Raw genomic sequence first — 19,094 nt, forward strand, 5'->3', positions numbered from 1 at the left:
ACTGCAAAGGACATCCAACCAGTCCATCCTAAAGGAGATCGGTCCTGGGTGTTCATTGGAAGGACTGATGTTGAAGCTGAAACTCCAGTACTTTGGCCATCTGATGAGAAGAGCTGACTCATTTGAAAGGACCCTGATGCTGGGAGAGATTGGGGGCAGGAGAAGAAGGGGACAACAGAAGATGGGATGGTTACATAGCATCACCGACTCAATAGACATGGGTTTGGGTGGACTCTGGGAGTTGGTGATGTACAAGGAGACCTGGCGTGCTGTGGTTCATGGGGTTGCAAAGAGTGGGACATGACTGAATGACTGAACTGAACTGAAATGTTGAGAAGCATTTTGTGCAAACTGCAGATCATGAACTTTTCTGAGAAATGGAAACTCAGAATTTAATTTTTCAAAAGAATATTTATTTATTTGGCCACTTTGGGTCTTAGATTCGGCACACAGGATCTTTGGTCTTTAGTTGTGGCATTTGAAATCTAATTCCCTGATCAGGAATCGAACCCTGGCCCCCTGCATGGAAAATGTGGAGTCTTAGCCACTGTACCACCATGGAAGTTCCTAATTTTTTATTAAACATACTATTTTGAGGTCATTGTGGCTGATAGATTGTTGTGGTTTTTTTTGAAAAATAAAAAAGCCTAATTCCGAATGCATAATTTATGGGAGTTTGATCCTTGGGTCAGGAAGATCCCCTGGAGAAGGAAATGGCAACCCACTCTAGTGTTCTTGCCTGGAGAATTCCATGAACAGAGCCACTGGGGAAGCCCCATTGATATCATATACGGTTCATATAATAATAATAATAATAAGGTCTGGTGACCATGGTGCTAAGGTTTTTGGTGACCTTTTCTATGGAAGCAGTAAAAGTGGCATCTGACCTTATCATATCTGCCTGGCACCTTGTAGTCATATCAGGTTGGTTTTGTGGAAGAGCTCTGTGGCCGAGGATCGGTCATGCAAGTATAGGTGTGAAATGCCCCAGAGACATGTTACATGTTACATGTGCTGATGCCTGGGCTCCAGCAGCATCACCCACTGGTTCACCCACTCAGTCTCCCTTCCTTTCTTCCTAACCTGCACACTGCTATCTGTCAGTACCTCTTAATTCCAAAGAGTTAGGTATATTTTGCTTTTACTGTTCAATAAAGTAATGCATGCTCTTTGTAAAAAGTTTTAAGTAAAAAAAAAAAAAATTAAATATTATGTAACTATAAAGCATGGGAAAGCAAAAATCTTAACTGATTCTACCTCTGAAGACAAACATTTTTATCAATTTGGTCCATATTCTATTACTTTTTTGCACATATACCAACAGAAATATATTTTATATTTTGGGATATTAGATTAAACCTGCAAATGAAGACTCATTTTAGACCCCACCTGTTGGAAATAATGAAGCTCCTAGCACAGTCTCTGTCTTATATCTTTACGGTGTAGAAACTGGGTGAGGCTGAGTCTTCTTGCTAATATAAACTGAATATTTTCTGAACTTGACTGGATCAGCTATATATTGACATCTAAGGCTTTTTTTAAAAAAAAAGCTAACCTTTTCCAAGGTTAAGGTTGAAAGACTAGACACAATGAAGTTGATACTTCAGTTGTTCAGTGTCTAAGGTAAAAAAATAAATTTACTGTGATGTGGTGGGCTTAGTGAGCACCTATTTCTGTGCTTGGCATTGACTGATTGCTAGCAAGTTGCAAATTAGAACTGAAGATAAACAACACAGGAAAAACAGACATCTGGGTGCCTACAATAGGAAGAGGTACTCTGTAATAGATGCTGGGATTAAAAATATACTATGGAAGTGCATCTCAAGAACTGACTGTTTGGGGACAACCACTCAGGCACAAATTTAGTGGTACAATTAGGTATACAAACCCAGAAAGAATGAGAAGTGAAAACATAGGGAAATTTAATCTTTCTTACTTTTCCAAATTTGAGAAAGCCTCTGATGAAGTATCACCATGTATTTTTCTCCATTAGGAGCAAAGATAAAATCAAAATACAATCTAAACCTCCTTTTGTGGAGTTATCATTTGGTATTACACGTTTTAGGAATATTGGGAAGAAGTACAGGAATAGCTATGAACATAAGAGGAAGCTATGGAAAGGTGAAGTGTCGGTTTTCAGGGAAATGATGTCTGTCTCCACGGAGACTTAAGTAAGAAAGACAATAATGATTAAAAAAATGTGAAAAGAGTGTTTAAGAACAAATTTATAATTGAGAGAAGGGCCTGAAAGCCCCTGAAATGGCATACTGAGAGGAGCACTGGGATTTTTCTTCATGGAAGTGTTTTCTGAAAGGAGTATTATCGCCTTCCAATTATGGCTTTATGCCTGTTCTCCCCAAAGACACATGTGCTTGAAACCCTTCCTGGCCCCCTAAGAGAAACTTCTATGGTCCTGATGAGATTGTGTGTCTTAGAATCACTTCTCTGAGAAAGGAGATGCTAAAGGGTACTCGAATAAAATATTAAAAATTATGAAGGACATAACAAAGGCCAATCAGGCCTTTCTTTTCCCCAGACCCCATAATAGGAGAACAAGGGTTATCTGATGAAATTAAAGAGTAGCAAATTAAGTGCTAATAAAATGGGATAGTCACTTGTATAATTCATTATCATGGGAGGTCACAGAGGCAAATTCCGTGGCTGGATTAACTGTGGGGCTGGCTGATTTTATGACCACTAAAGATATTTTTAGCAGTGGAGGCTGATATTGTGAGAGAAATGATCCTATTACGTTCTCCCAGAGATGGTTTGCAAGGACCTCTAGCGAGTGGTGTCTGAGACATGTGAGAGCCAGCCTTGTGGGTTCTGATCGTTGGTGGGAAATTGTAGTAAAAATTAGTTTTTAAGGGGAATGTCCTCAGGTATTGTATTCGTGTTTCAGCCCCAACTTCTCTTGTGGAGATCCAAAAGTCCTTTAATGAGAAGCAACTGGGGTACAAAGTTTTGTTACACAAGATGGGGAATTCCTGAAGACCTTTTATCTTTTGTCCAGCAGAATGACTATAGTTAACTGTGCTGTGTTGTATACTTGAAATGTGCTATGAGAGTAGATCTTAAATGTTCTCAGCATACATGAAAAGGAAAAAAATATGGTAAATGTGTGAAGTAATAGGTAATGTTCATTAGCTTGACTGTGGTGATTCTTTCACAGTGTATACGTTTATCAAAACGCACACCTTAAATATATGCAGATTTTATTTGTCAAGCTGTTTGTGTGTGCTCAGTTGCTCAGCTGAGTCTGACTGTTTGTAACCCCATGGACTGTAGCCCTTCAGGCTCCTCTGTCCATGGGATTTCTCAGGCCAGAACACTAGAGTGGGTTGCCATTTCCTCCTGTAGGAGATCTTTCTGACCCAGGGATCCAGCGCTCTTTTCCTGTCTCCTGCGTTGGCAGGCAGATTTTTTTTACCACTGAACCTCCAGGGAAGCCCTACAGATAGGAGAGTGCATTTCAAAACAGAAGCAACAGAGATGTCTGTGGGAATTTTGTTGTTGTTTTTGTTTTTGGCTGCACTGGGTCTTAGTTGTGGCTTCAGGATCTAGTTTCTTAACCAGGGATTGAACTCCCGGCCCTCTACATGGGGAGCATGGAGTCTTAACTACTGGACCATCAGGAAGTCCCTCTCCCAGAATTTTGAGCAGCTTGTTTTTTCTTTTCCCTCTTCTGACTTTTTTTTTTATTTTAATGCGCTAATTTCTAATACACTTTGAGAAATTCTCCTTTGAGGAAAGAATGGGGGTATCCTATCAGCATCTAATACATATTAATCTTATCAGTGAGGGGTTATTGATCAAGGATTCCTTTAAACCCCCGTGTTAATTCATTTATGTATTTATTAACCATTCATTCTCCTGGACTGGGCACTCCCAAATGACTCTCTGCTGGCAGAAATGAGGCCCATGACATGAATAACACGTTTTCCTCCACCATTAGGTATCTGTGTAATGAATCAGTACAGAGTCTGCTAGTTCCAAATGTATTTGATTTTGCACAGAGTAGGACTTTTCATGGCTGGGCTTCCTTCAACAAATTTATTTATAGTTGAGCGGAAAAGAAATACAACTTTTAAAAAAAAGTTTTGGGCTTCCCTGGTAGTCCAGTGGTTAAGACTGTGCTTCCAATGCAGGGGATATGGGTTCGATCCCTGGTCAGGGATCCAAGATTCCACATGCTATGAGATGCAGCCAAAATAAAAAAAAAATTTAAAAAAATAAAATTAAAAAAATAAAAAAGTAAATAAAAGTTTTGATACTGATAAGTCTTTCCTTTTGAGGACTGTGTAAAAAACAAGTGAATGTATTTAATAAAATCTTCAAGTTTTAAACTGTTGTTCTTTTTACTTCTAGACCTAAGCTGGATCTCCAAAATACAGGTGAATAAACCGGCAGTGCTAAGACGTGCAGAACAAATCCAGGCTCGTAGACCTGTGAAAAAGGAGTGGCAGGTAAGGGCTTTTCTTAAAAACTCTCTCCCTTGGTTTACAGGCCTGATCTCTTCCCTTGAGGCCACAAGACTGAATTTCACTCAAGCTGCATCTCAACTTAAAAGATTGCAGCTGTCCGTGACTTATTTTAATAATTCATATATGATGAAGATGGGTTGGAGAAAGATAACATGTTTATCCAAACAGGTTAAAATCTTATCATTCTTGAGTGGCGAAGCTGCACATGAATTTGAGGCATCTTTATTCATGAGTGAATTAAATGGCATATTTTCTCAACACACTTATTCAGTTTCTTAGACACACCTTTGGTTGTCTTCTATTTTAATTTTAAAATCATAACACCTAAACCTGGTGGGTCCGTTGTTGGAGGCCCTGAGGTTATGAGAGTTGATCTTCTTTGATCATCATGTTTACTGTACGATTAATTTTCCCAAATTATCTTTCAAAATTTGAAAAATGGTGTTTTGTAAAGTACTGGTGGTCAGCATATTCTTCAGTATGTACCAACCAGAGACATGCTATGCATCTCAGGACTGAAGGGAATTCAGAGTTCATTCCACAAGTGAGGCAAAATATCGTGATTGAATCCTTTAGGGTGATAGGTTGCATTTTGCTCATCCTTAGAAATAATTTGACTGAAAAGATAAAAGGAATTTATTTGAATGAGTTGTGAAATGTGAATATTGTTTTAAAATTGAAATTGGATTAAACTGGAAAAAAAAAAAGAAAGTAGAGACTCTATTGTGTCTCATTCCAGGTCCCAGGGCTGGAGGTCTAATATAAGATTGAAACTTTTGTTCCCGAGTTCTCCCTTATCAGGGTAGAACCTTCCCAGGTTGCTCGATGGTAAAGAACCTACCTGCCAATGTAGGACATGCAAGACACGGTGCTGAGTCAGGAAGATCCTTTGGAGAAGGAAATGGCAACCCACCTCTGAGTCTCCTTGTGGTTGAGATGCAAAAGTCACATGTGGGGAGACTTGTTCTATTAGGAATTTCCATTTGGGTTATCTGTGGAAGAAAAAAAGTTTATAAGCTATTTTTCCCCTTTTATTTTACTCTATGTAACATTCATCTTTTTGGTTAAGCTTGAACACATCAGAATGTATGCCTCAGAATAGCATAGACAGGAGATTTTATTTTATTTAAAGCAGTTTGTTTTTAAAGATTTTTTTTTGATGTGGACCTTTTTTTTTCTTTTGGTCTTTTTTGACCTTGTTACAGTGTATTTTCTTTTTTTAATGTTTTGATTTTTTGACCCCAAGGCATATGGGATCTTAGCTCCCCTACCAGGGATTGAATTTGAACCCCTTTTTACCTTAGAAGGTGAAGTTTTAACCACTAGACTACCAGTAAAGTCCCTAGACATGAGATTTTAGCACCCATATGTACCTAATGGTTTTCTACTAACTAACTGAATTGGAGATTTTATTTTTTTTTAAAACTTGCTTTTACTTTCTTCAAACCAGGCTGCATGGCTCCTGAAGGCTGTTACCTGTATAGATCTTACTACACTTTCAGGTGATGACACAGCTTCCAACATTCAAAGGCTGTGTTATAAAGCCAAGTATCCAATCCGGGAAGACCTCTTAAAAGCTTTAAATATGCATGATAAAGGTAATGTGTACAGTCTGTCTGGTGTTTACCTTTTTTACAGTAGCAATCACTGAATCTAAGAAGACTTAAGATTTGGATGCTGAAATGATAGTAACAATAAAATCTGTGATAGAATTGTAATAATTCTAATAATAATTGAGATTCTTCTCTGAAAAACAGCAGAGAGAGAATCTGAGTCTCATTTTTAGGTCAGTTCTTTCCCATCATGGATTAAAGTTGCAAGTATTGAGTTTCTTTATTTTTCGTTCCAGTTCTTCAGTTTTGGAAATTTTCTGTCTAGTGACTCAAATACTATGATTCTGATTCCCTAGCCACGTGTGAAAAAGCCAGTCTCATTACTTAATAATCACATCTCATACATAAAGTATTTTCTGTGAGTAAATGAAATGCTTTTGAGAATAAAATACAAATGGGAAATAGTGCCAGCTTGTATATTGGGTTAGATCTTTTGAAAAAAAAGTTATATTCACTCTCTTCATGTACATGAAAGAAAGGACTTTCTAAAGTTGCCGTAAGTTTAGAACCTCAACATTTTAGAAATGGAGGAGACTTTGAGAGTTAATGCCCTTGTTTCTAAATGTGAAAACTGAGACCTGGAGGGTGAGAGGACAGTGTGCCTTGGTCCTCAATGGGCTAGTTTTAGAAGCCAGATCTAAACCGTGAAGGGATCTTTCAATGGTTCCTAGGTGCCTGTCTCTAATGAATGCAACTAATGCTGCATTGGCCCAATGCAGGTATATTTTCACAAATAGTTTGTGTTAATAGATAACTTATAGATCTAAACAGCTGCATAGCATTTCAGTTTCAGTTCGGTCACTCAGTCATGTCCGACTCTTTGCGACCCCGTGAACCGCAGCACGCCAGGCCTCCCTGTCCATCACCAACTCCCGGAGTCCACCCAAGCCCATGTCCATTGTGTTGGTGATGCCATCCAACCATCTCATCCTCTGTTGTCCCCTTCTCCTCCTGCCCTCAATCTTTCCCAACATCAGGGTCTTTTCCAGTGAGCCAGCTTTCCATATCAGGTAGCCAGAGTATTGGAATTTCACCTTCAACATCAGTCCTTCAAATGAACACCCAGGACTGATCTCCTTTAGGATGGACTGGCTGGATCTCCTTGCAGTCCAAGGGACTCTCAAGAGTCTTCTCCAACACCACAGTTCAAAAGCATCAATTCTTCAGCTCTCAGCTTTCTTTATAGCCCAACTCTCACATCTATACATGACCACTGGAAAAACCATAGCCTTGACTAGACGGACCTTTGTTGGCAAAGTAATGTCTCTGCTTTTTAATATACTACCTAGGTTGGTCATAACTTTCCTTCCAAGGAGCAAGCGTCTTTCAATTTCATGGCTGCAATCGCCATCTGCAGTGATTTTGGAGCCCAGAAAAATAAAGTCAGCCACTGTTTCCCCATCTATTTGCCATGAAGTGATGGGACTGGATGCTATGATCTTAGTTTTCTGAATGTTGAGCTTTAAGCCAACTTTTTGACTCTCTTCTTTCACTTTCATCAAGAGGCTCTTTAATTCTTCACTTTCTGCCATAAGGGTGGTGTCATCTGCATATCTGAGGTTATTGATATTTCTCCCAGCAATCTTGATTCCAGCTTGTGCTTCCTCCAACCCAGCATTTCTCATGATGTACTCTGCATATAAGTTAAATAAGCAGGGTGACAATATACAGCCTTGACGTAGTCCTTTTCCTATTTGGAACCAGTCTGTTGTTCCATGTCCAGTTAAACTATTTAGTATGTTTCTTTTATGTTGACAATAAAACATCTGCCATTTATAACACTTAAAAGCAGCAGCTTTATATGAGTCTTATACTACAGTTTTATAGTGTCTCTTTGATTTTTTAATTTAAGAGCTTATTCCTCAGACTGGGGGCTCCAGATCCAGATTTTATTATTTTCTACAAAAGAGAGAATAGGATTAGTGACATGTCATTTTGCAGTGCAGGGATACCTTGTTTTATTGCACTTGGCAGACCCTGTGTGTTTTACATATTGAAGGTTTGTGGCAACCCTACATTGAGCAACTCTGTTGGCATTGTTTTCCCAACAGCATTTGCTGACTTCTTGTCTCTGTCATATTTTGATAATTGTCTCAGTAATGCACACTTTTTCGTTATTGTAATACTCGTTATGGTCATCTGTGATCAGTGATCTTTGATTGTAATTATTTGGCATTAGGTTTTTAAAAAGTACATACCTTAACTTTAAGGTATGTACTTTTTAAAGATAATGCTCTTGTACATTTAATATTGACTACAATATAGGGTAGCCATAACTTTTATATGCACCAGGAAACCAAAAAATTCCTGTCACTCATTTTATTGTGATACTTGCTTTATTTTGGTGATCTGAAACTGAACCTGCACTATCTCCTAGGTCTGCCTGTACTATCTTGCAAGGTTCACTTATAGTTTTCTTCATCTACTGTCCTGTATGAACCCGGTAAAAACTTAGATTTTGTTATCTACATGAAATAAAACACTTTGAGTCAAAGCCACGAAGTTTACCATTTAGGATATTTTTTCAACAAATGGTACTGTATTAACCCCCAGGAACAATGTATTAAAAATATTTTATTCTCTAAGGATGAGAAAATGATCCATGTTGTCAAGAACTAGAAGGGAATGTGGAAAGTAAAAGCCTTTTAATTTGTTGCAATGTCGTAGGAGGATTACTTTTTCTCTGATTTTTATTTCTGCCAATGTTGAAGTATAAATAATAATTAAAAGCATATTGTGTGGCTTGAACTTCACGTGAAGTAGGCCGTCATGCCTCCTTTCTCCATAGGCATCACCACTGCTGCTGTTTGCGTTTATCCTGCCCGCGTGTGTGATGCAGTGAAAGCTCTAAAGGCTGCAGGCTGTGACATCCCAGTGGCATCAGGTAACGTCTGTGCTTTCTCTGGTCGCTTTTTCAGTGTGTTTCCCTTCAACTCAGACACCTTGGGGTATTATCTGCGCAGTTACTTTATTTTATTTATTTTTGACTGTGCTGAATATTCACTGATGCACTTTAACTTTCTCTAGTTGGCCGTGAGCGGGGCTACTCTCTAGTTGCATCTCACTGCAGTGGCTTCTCTTGTTGAAGAGCGCAGGCTCCGGGTGTGTGGGTTTCGGTAGTTGTGGTGTGTGGGTTCATTGCCTGAGGCATGTGGGATCTTAGTTCCTACACCAGGGACAAACGCGTGTCCCCTGCATTGCGAGGCGGATTCTTAACCACTGGACCACGAGGGAAGTCCCTGTCTATGTGATTTTATGCTGCTGTACTGTGCTCGGTCATTTCCAACTCTTTGCAACACCATGGACTGTAACCCACCAGCCACTCTGTCCCTGGGATTTTCCAGGCAAAAATACTGGAGTGGGTTGCCTTTTCCTTCTCCAGGGATCTAACCTGCCTCTCCTGCATCTTCTCCATGGGCAGGCAGATTTTTTACCTACTGAGCCACTTGGGAAATCCCATATAGTTTTATATTATGATTTTAACCAGTCTTGTCTATTTAATTGATTGTATTTATTCATTCTTTTCATATTTGTCAGTTGCCTGTTGAGTAGCAGACATGATATTAATTCCTAAGACTACAGAGCCGTGGGCTTTCCCAGTGGCTCAGTGGTAAAAGCATCTGCCTGCCAGTGCAGGAGATGCAGGTTCGCCCTTAAAGGAAATTCAGTTGTGAAGGAGGAATTGTCAAGTTAAAAAAAAAAAAATCATAATGTAGGACACATAATTTTTTTGTAAAATATAATAATAAAACTATGCAGAAGATACAGTTTTAACTCTGAGTGCAGTGTGATTTATTCTGCAGAGGATGGTGACGCTCAGAGGGTAAGGGGCTGCATCAAAGAGATGTAACTGCATTGGGTCTTAAGGATAAGGAGATGTTTAGAGAGTGGATAAGCTAGGGAGTGGGTTTTCCAGGTGGCGCTAGTGGTAAAGAACCCACCTGCCAATGCAGGAGATACAAGAGAAGCTGGTTCGATCCCTGGGTCAGGAAGATTCCCCGGAGGAGAGCATGGCAACCCACTTCAGTATTCTTGCCAGGAGAATCCAGTGAACAGAGGAGCCTAGCGGGCTGTGGTCCATAGGGTCGCAAAGAGTCGGACACGACTGAAGCGACTTAGCACCCATGCAAGCTAAGGAGTGGCATTTCCAGCAGAGGAGCTAGCATGCGTGAAAGTGCAGAAGTGCGTTCAGGGAACTGAAATGAGTTTGCAGGTGTTGCTTCCTACGGTAGGACGAAGGGAGAGCTGGGGAGTTGAAGCTGGAGAGGTAGGTGGGGGCCAGACCGCATGGGGAAACCTTAGCAGGCTGTGGTATTTGGGTTTTATTTTGTTGATGGGGAAGATACCAAGAGATGTTAAGTAGAGAATGCCGTGATCTACTTCATAATGTAATAAGTTAGGGGATGGTAGTGGATAAATTAAGGGGGATTAAAATGGAGTTATAGTACTTGTGGGAGATGACAAGAGCCACCCCCAAACCTGAATGATAAAAGAGGGTATGTTCAAGAGTTACTGACTTAAAGAAAGATGCAGTAGGAAAACAAGGCATGAAGGAGGGGAAAGTCCTCCTGAATGCTTCCCTGTGTGTGTGTGTTTACAAATGGATAGATAGATATTAAATTAGATTCTCCTTTTAAAAGATATTAGAGGGATATCCTGGTGGTTTAAAGAAGGAAGCTGAGAAGATCATTAATTTATTTTGTTAGGGACACATCAAGAGAAACAAAGTATGCAGTATTTATATATTAATAGAGCCTATTCATGAAGATTCCTGAAGTATTTGGCAGCTTCACCTTAATCACTTTTCATTTTTCATTCAGTTCAGTTCAGTCGCTCAGTCTTGTCTGACTTTCTGCGACCCCATGAACTGCAGCATGCCAGGCCTCCCTGTCCATCACCAGCTCAGGTTGTTTGCTCAGACTCATGTCCATTGAGTCAGTGATGCCATCCAACCATCTCATCTTCTGTCGTCCCCTTCTCCTCCTGCCTTGAATCTTTCTCAGCATCAGGGTCTTTTCCAATGACTCAGTTCTTCACATCAGGTGGCCATAGTATTGGAGTTTCAGCTTCAGCATCAGTCCTTCCAATGACTATTCAGGACTAATCTCCTTTAGGATGGACTGGTTGTATCTCCTTGCAGTCCAAGGGACTCTCAAGAGTCTTGTCCTACACCACAGTTCAAAAGCATCAATTCTTCAGCACGCAGCTTTCTTTATGGTCCAGCTCTCACATCCATACATGACCACTGGAAAAGCCATAGCTTTGACTAGACGGACCTTTGTCAGCAAGGCATTACCTCTGCTTTTTAATATTTTTCATTAGGTTCAATCACTTCAGCTTTTCCTTTATACAACAGGGAAACATGCTTTCCTCTAAGGTAGCAGACCCAAAGAATTTAATAACATCAAAGAAACATGAAAGGTTACTTTTAAACACAAGAATGAAATCAGTGATGAGCATGTTAAAAATGTTAATACTTTTTCCAAAAGTGTCATTGTGTTTTTATTTTCCTTCTGTTCAATATGGGAGACCTGGGTTTGATCCCTGGGTTGGGAAGATCCCCTGGGGAAGGGAAAGGCTACCCACTCCAGTATTCTGGCCTGGAGAATTCCATGGACTGTATAGTCCATGGGGTCGCAAAGAGTTGGACATGACAGAGTGATTTTCACTTTCACTTTTATACTTGGCCCAGTTCTTCACCGCTGCTCCAGTTTTGTGGGCTAATTAGGTGCTTTTCCATCATGCAGTATCTCCCCTTTGTCCTCATCTGCTTGACTGTTCATTTGAAGATGGGCAGTGGATGGAACCTGTATTTCCATTTGGTTGCAACAGCTATAAATATGAATAAGTCATAACAGTGATAGCCAACTTGGTCTAGAGTAGGCTCCGTAATTAACTAGTGTCCATCCACAGGGCTACTGCTACTACTTTATGAGTATCACTGTGATGATGACATAGCTTCTTAATCACCATTTTCCTAAAGCTCCCCCATTAGCATCTCTGCCAGCAGCTTAATTTCAGATCTTCCAAAAGATATACCACTAGTATTTATCCTAATGTCAGTGCTATATGAGATCGCATTTAGTTTCTTCACAGTTCACTTTGTAAGGTATGCATGAAGTTCAAAAGTGTCATTTATACTTTGGTCTGAACACTGATTTTTTTTTTTTTTTTTTTTTTATTAGTTGGAGGCTAATTACTTCACAACATTTCAGTGGGTTTTGTCATACATTGATATGAATCAGCCATAGATTTACACTTATTCCCCATCCCGATCCCCCCTCCCATCTCCCTCTCCACCCGATTCCTCTGGGTCTTCCCAGTGCACCAGGCCGGAGCACTTGTCTCATGCATCCCACCTGGGCTGGTGATCTGTTTCACCATAGATAGTATACATGCTGTTCTTTTGAAACATCCCACCCTCACCTTCTCCCACAGAGTTCAAAAGTCTGTTCTGTATTTCTGTGTCTCTTTTTCTGTTTTGCATATAGGGTTATCGTTACCATCTTTCTAAATTCCATATATATGTGTTAGTATGCTGTAATGTTCTTTATCTTTCTGGCTTACTTCACTCTGTATAAGGGGCTCCAGTTTCATCCATCTCATTAGGACTGGTTCAAATGAATTCTTTTTGACGGCTGAGTAAAATTCCATGGTGTATATGTACCACAGCTTCCTTATCCATTCATCTGCTGATGGGCATCTAGGTTGCTTCCATGTCCTGGCTATTATAAACAGTGCTGCGATGAACATTGGGGTGCATGTGTCTCTTTCAGATCTGGTTTCCTCAGTGTGTATGCCCAGAAGTGGTATTGCTGGGTCATATGGCAGTTCTATTTCCAGTTTTTTAAGGAATCTCCACACTGTTTTCCATAGTGGCTGTACTAGTTTGCATTCCCACCAACAGTGTAAGAGGGTTCCCTTTTCTCCACAGCCTCTCCAGCATTTATTGCTTGTAGACTTTTGGATAGCAGCCATCCTGACTGGTGTGTAATGGTACCTCATTGTGGTTTTGATTTGCATTTCTCTAATAATGAGTGATGTTGAGCACCTTTTCATGTGTTTGTTAGCCATCTGTATGTCTTCTTTGGAGAAATGTCAGTTTAGTTCTCTGGCCCATTTTTTGATTGGGTCATTTATTTTTCTGGAATTGAGCTGCAGGAGTTGCTTGTATATTTTTGAGATTAATCCTTTGTCTGTTTCTTCATTTGCTATTATTTTCTCCCAATCTGAGGGCTGTCTTTTCACCTTGCTTATAGTTTCCTTTGTAGTGCAAAAGCTTTTAAGTTTCATTAGATCCCATTTGTTTAGTTTTGCTTTTATTTCCAATATTCTGGGAGGTGGGTCATAGAGGATCTTGCTGTGATTGATGTCGGAGAGTGTTTTGCCTATGTTCTCCTCTAGGAGTTTTATAGTTTCTGGTCTTACATTTAGATCTTTAATCCATTTTGAGTTTATTTTTGTGAACACTGATGTTTTTTGGTCTGAAATTCTTTGTCGAGATACTGACCAACTGAAATTTGTCTCCCTCCTTCTCTTCCTTCCTTTCTCCCTTCCTTCCTTCTTTCTCTGCTAGTGGCCACTGGCTTTCCAGCTGGACAGACTCATTTGAAAACACGATTAGAAGAGATCAGATTGGCCGTGGAAGATGGAGCTACGGAAATCGATGTGGTGATTAATAGGACCTTGGTGCTGACAGGCCAGTGGAAAGGTAAGTGCACATGCTTACCCAAGAAGAGACTCAGTTATTCCCTGGTCAGTCAGATGGCGAGGATCTGAAAAGAGGCAGCGTGGTTTGGAAGTCACTGTTCTAGATTACAAGTCACTAGATCAGAGGGTGAATGGAGGAGAAAACACAACTAAGACTGCTCATCCTGTCCCTCGTAACTCTGGGCAGTTGCCCGCCTGCATGAACTTTTTAGATCCCTTTTAAGGAATCAGTTATTTCCAAGCAGTGAATTATTAACTTTTGTTCTATTCTTTGTTGTTTTGTTACTCAGTATAAAAATCACCCCAGGCAAGTATTTTATGCAGAGTTTATTTTAATATGCTGGAGGAAACTTCCCTTTCTTATGTTAATCTTTGTGGATTTTGAGGATGTGGGATTATTGATTAGTTTACAAGTCTGTTTTTACTCCTGTTCTTGAACATAGCTCCTTTGGATTTTATTATGTATTCACCTTCAAGATTTGTGATTTACTGTCAAGTCAATTACAGTAAGACATCCCCAGTCCAGTAACAAACTATTTCCTTTTTTTAAGAAATTGATTTTACTTCTGCCTTAAATATATTTTATATACTTAGAGATTTTTTTTTTTAAAGATAATAGACTATTTTTTAGAGTGGTTTTAAGTTACAGGAAAATTGAGCAGAAAGTATACAATTCCCAAGAGTCCCTTGGACTGCAAGAAGATCCAATCAGTCCATCCTAAAGGAGATCAGTCCTGGGTGTTCATTGGAAGGACTGATGCTGAAGCTGAAACTCCAGTACTTTGGCCACCTCATGTGAAGAGTTGACTCATTGGGAAAGACCCTGATGCTGGGAGGGATTGGGGGCAGGAGGAGAAGGGGACAACAGAGGATGAGATGGTAGGATGGCATCACTGACACAGTGGACATGGGTTTGGGTGGACTCCGGGAGTTGGTGATGGACAGGGAGGCCTGGCGTGCTGCGGTTCATGGGGTCTCAAAGAGTCGGACACGACTGAGTGACTGAACTGAATTGAACTTATACCCTCTGTGCATACCCCCCTACATACAGTCTCCTGTATCACTAACATCTTATATTATTGCAGTATATATGTTAAAATTGCTGAAGCTGAACTAATAGCATTGATACATTACTTAATCAAAGGAGGTAGGATGTGCTCAATCATGTTGACTTTTCTGACTCCATGGACTGTAGCCTGCCAGGTTTTTCCAGACAAGAAGACTAGCATGGAGATTGCCATTTCCTACCGCACAGAGATTGTTGATAGCTAAAATAAGTACAATTCTGTATTTAGAAAAAAAAAATCATTGTAATATGTAGCTTAACTGAAAAATTTTAATGAAATCATAGGATAAAATCAGAATAATGTATTGTCTCTTTAGCTATGTGGATAACAAATAAATGGCATATTTTATTCTAATTACCAAGGGTAATTTGTAGTTAACCAGTAATAAAGGAAGTAGGTGTTCTACTTAATCTCCTCCCCTACAAATAACCCTTGATAACACTGCAGTACACAACTTTCAAAGCCATTTCCCCTACATATACACACATGCAACTCCTACCATTTTGTAAAGTTTAAAATAAATATTTTTGTAAAAAGTGAAAAAGTTAGAATTAAAAATAGGATCATGTTTAATGTATTTTCCCTTAACCTAACTGTTGTACTTACCAATATCTCATAGGTATCTCTAGACTCTATCCATCAATCCATCTAGCTCATCTTCTGTAAATTCTAATTCCATTGTTTATCCATTAAAAATTGCTTTTGGTTAGGCAGCAGCAAAGATTCAGTCAGTGGTTTAAATGCTCAAGGATTTACTCTGTCATGTAATATCTATGTTCATGCTTAGTCACTCAGTCCTGTCTGCCTCTTTTGTGACTTCATGGACTGTAGCCCACCAGGCTCCTCTGTCCATGGGATTCTCCAGGCAAGACTACTGGAGTGGGTTGCTATGCCCTCCTCCAGGGGATCTTCCTGACCCAAGGATCGAACCCATGTCTCCTGCATTGCCAGGCAGATTCTTCACCCCTGAGCCACTTGGGAAGCCCTCTCACGTAAAGTCTAGGTGTAGATATTTCAGGAGTATTGTGGTAGTCCCTCAGAGTTCTCAGAGACCTGAGCTTCTTTTACCTTCAGCTTCCAAAGATCATAGTGTCTGATCTCAGCCTCAAGACCACTCCATTGTGTACAATGGATTTTGAAGCTCCAGCCCTTACACTTGTCTCCCAGACGACAGGAAATAGGGACTTGTCCTGTCTCTAGATCTCACACACCATCTTTGCTTACACTTCATGGGCCCAAAGCCAGTTCCATGGTCAGACTTGACTGCCAGTGAAGCTGGAAAATGTTATCATTTGGCTTGGAATATTCACTGTGTTTCCATTCATTCTTTATACGTTAGATGGTACACATTTCTGTGCCTAAGTGGAAAGGAGTGAGGGAAATACTGGTTCAGAAAGAGACTGTGCCACATGAGCTAAGTAGGATGCGATCTTAAAAAACTTGACAGCAAAAGTTGAGGCAAGGGGACTTCCCTGATGGTCCAGTGGCTAAGACTCTATGTTCCCAAAGCAGGCGGTCCAAGTTTGACCCCTGGTCAGGGAGCTAGATCCCATAGGCCATAACTAAGCAATTTCACCACAGCTACTAAGGCCATGCGCTCCAGAGTCCTCATGCCTCAACAACAGAATGTAGTGTATTGCGACCAGAGAATCCCTCATGTTGCAATGAAGACCCAGTCAAAATAATTAGTTTTTAAAACAGTTGAGGCAAAACAACAATAGCAACATTTAAATAAAAATAAGTATGAAGTCAAAAGGCACAGCAATCTGGACCATGAGCTATGGGGCAGGTTGTCTCAGAGATTTCCGTAGCCTCTGGGGAGCATCACTGTGTTCCAGGAGAATCCAGTCACTAGTACAGCAGTTCTGAGTGAAAGTGAAAGTCACTCAGTCGTGTCTGACTCTTTGCGACCCCATGGACTAGACAGTCCATGGAATTCTCCAGGCCAGAATACTGGAGTGGGTAGCCTTTCCCTTCTCCAGCGGAGAACCCAGGGATCAAACCCAGGTCTCCCGCATTCCAGGCGGATTCTTTACCAGCTGAGCTACCCGGGAAGCCCACAGTACTTCTGAAGGGTCTAGGAAAAAATGTCAGCTTGTTCCCGTTGTCTGATACTCCCATCTGTACCCACCAACATTTTAAAATCCTTGCCAGGTTTCAATATTTTATTTTTCAGATTCTGCGTTATTTATATGTTTGTCTGTTTTTGGCTCTGCTGGGTAATTGTTGCTTTTTTGTGGCCGTTTCTCTAGTTGCAGTGAGTGGGGGCTACTCTTCGTTGTAGTCACGGGCTTCTCACTGCAGTGGCTTCTCGTATTGTGGAGCATGGGCTTAATTGCCCTGAGGCAGGTGGGATCTTCCTGGACCAGGGATTGAACCCATGTCCCCTGCATTGTCAGGCGAATTCTTAACCACTGGACTGCCAGGATAGTCCAGGTTTCAGTTCTTGACAGTGCACGAATATCTTTTTGTGCTTTCGATTCTTGTTCCTTGGCTTGTGGGTCATGTGTGCCTTGGGCGTTTACAACCATGCTTAAATGGCTTGTTTTAAGTAGATGTCCCTCGTCCCTATATATTAATTCTGCTTGTCTTCTTGTAACAGCTTTCAGTTCAGATTTAAAGCTAGAGTAGGAAAAAAAAAATGAGTAAGCATTATGTGCTAAGTTGCCTCAGTCATCTCTGACTCTTTGCAGCCCTGTAGGCTGTAGCCCCCCAGGCTCCTCTCTCCATGGGGTTCCTAGAGTGTGTTGCCATTTCCTCCTCCAGGGGATCTTCCTGACCCAAGGACTGAGCCCACGTCTCTTACATCTCCTGCAAAACTACTAGGTTAGGGCAAATTTAGAAATAAACTCTGTGTCATTTAGTTGGATAAAAAACTGTGTGTTCTTTATCTTGTATTAAGTAATTATAGACATAGAAGTATAGATTGTATTATGACTTGTGCTCCTGTCTCTAGAATACTACTAATTGGAAAATCAAATACAATAGGAGATGAGATTTGATGTAATTGGCTTTCCCTTAATGAAGCAGGAATGGTTGTTTTTAAGAACTGATAATTTCCCAATAAGAGACATTCATGTAAAATATAATAACATATCTTTGTCCCAGACCATACTTTTCTATTAACTCTTTCTATGGTGTTAATAACCTCTTGACCCCAAACAAATTGAAAAGGACCATTGAATACTAGAAATTTAATTCTAACGAGAAGCCTGCAAACGTCTTGGGCCCTTTTTCACTGCAATATTTTGTCTTAATTTCAGTTCAGAATTTGATTACATACTGTGTTTTTCAGTGTCATGTTTTAATATTAGCTGTTTTCTAAAATATGAACCTATCATCGATTTCTTGGAATTTGCTGATGGAGGTGTCTATGAGACTGTTAGACATTCCAATCTAGGTCCCTCTTCTCTTTGCACTAAGGTGTGGAGGATACTGGTTAAAGCACAAGAGAAAGAATCCCATTTTTAAAACCTGGCCATTCAGAGTGTATCTTCACCATTTCTCATGGTCACAGGGGTTCACAGTTTAGGATCTGAACTCAGAGGGGAGATATGAGAAGGACTTGCTATTCCTCTGCTTGGATTCACTTTGGTGGTCATTTAAAATCTACTTCCTCAGGACTTCCCCAGTGGTGCAATAGTTAAGACTTCAGCTTCCAGTGCAGGGGGTATGGGTTCATTCCCTGGCCAGGGAGTTAAAATCCCACATGCATTGTGGCCAAAAAACCAAAACAAAACAGAAGCAATATTGTAACAAATTCAATACAGATTTGAAAAAATGACTCAAGTCAGAAAAATAGATAAAATCTACTTCCTCAAACTTTTAACTTTTCCACCCACCTTGCATGCATGCTAAGTCACTTTAGTCGTGTCCAACTCTGTGTGACTCTATGGGCTATAGTCCACCAGGCTTCATCTGTCCATGGGATTCTCCAGTCAAGAATATTGGAGTGGGGTGCCATTTCCTTCTCCAGGAGACCTTCCCAACTCAGCAATCGAATCCACGTCTCTTACATCTTCTGCCTTGCCAGGTGGGTTCTTTACCTCTAGTGCCACCTGGGACACCCTCCACCACCTTGAGGCTCCTTAAGTCTTGGCAAATGACCTTCTTACTACTTCTCAGAGAAAATACATCTGTTAGGCAGGAACTTCCTCAAAGTCCTCTGCTCCCCTTTTCCTTCTCCTCTTCCTCCTCCTGTGTTCACTTCCCCAGCTGCT

General features: G+C 40.4%; 1 protein-coding gene across 2 annotated transcripts in view; it reads left to right on the forward strand.

Annotated features, from left to right (window-relative positions):
• DERA (deoxyribose-phosphate aldolase) overlaps positions 1–19,094 on the forward strand; it is a 111,236-nt gene that overhangs the window by 30,651 nt on the left and 61,491 nt on the right. The window contains exons 2-5 of one of the 2 annotated variants that reach the window (XM_043881379.1): positions 4,369–4,466; positions 5,935–6,082; positions 8,886–8,981; positions 13,674–13,808. In XM_043881379.1, coding sequence (XP_043737314.1) covers positions 4,369–4,466; positions 5,935–6,082; positions 8,886–8,981; positions 13,674–13,808 — 477 coding nt within the window. The remainder of the gene's footprint in view (positions 1–4,368; positions 4,467–5,934; positions 6,083–8,885; positions 8,982–13,673; positions 13,809–19,094) is intronic. The other variant, XM_043881380.1, reaches the window with a different exon arrangement.

The sequence above is a fragment of the Cervus elaphus genome, chromosome 22, assembly GCF_910594005.1.
Source record: "Cervus elaphus chromosome 22, mCerEla1.1, whole genome shotgun sequence".
Taxonomy (NCBI): Eukaryota; Metazoa; Chordata; class Mammalia; order Artiodactyla; family Cervidae; genus Cervus; species Cervus elaphus.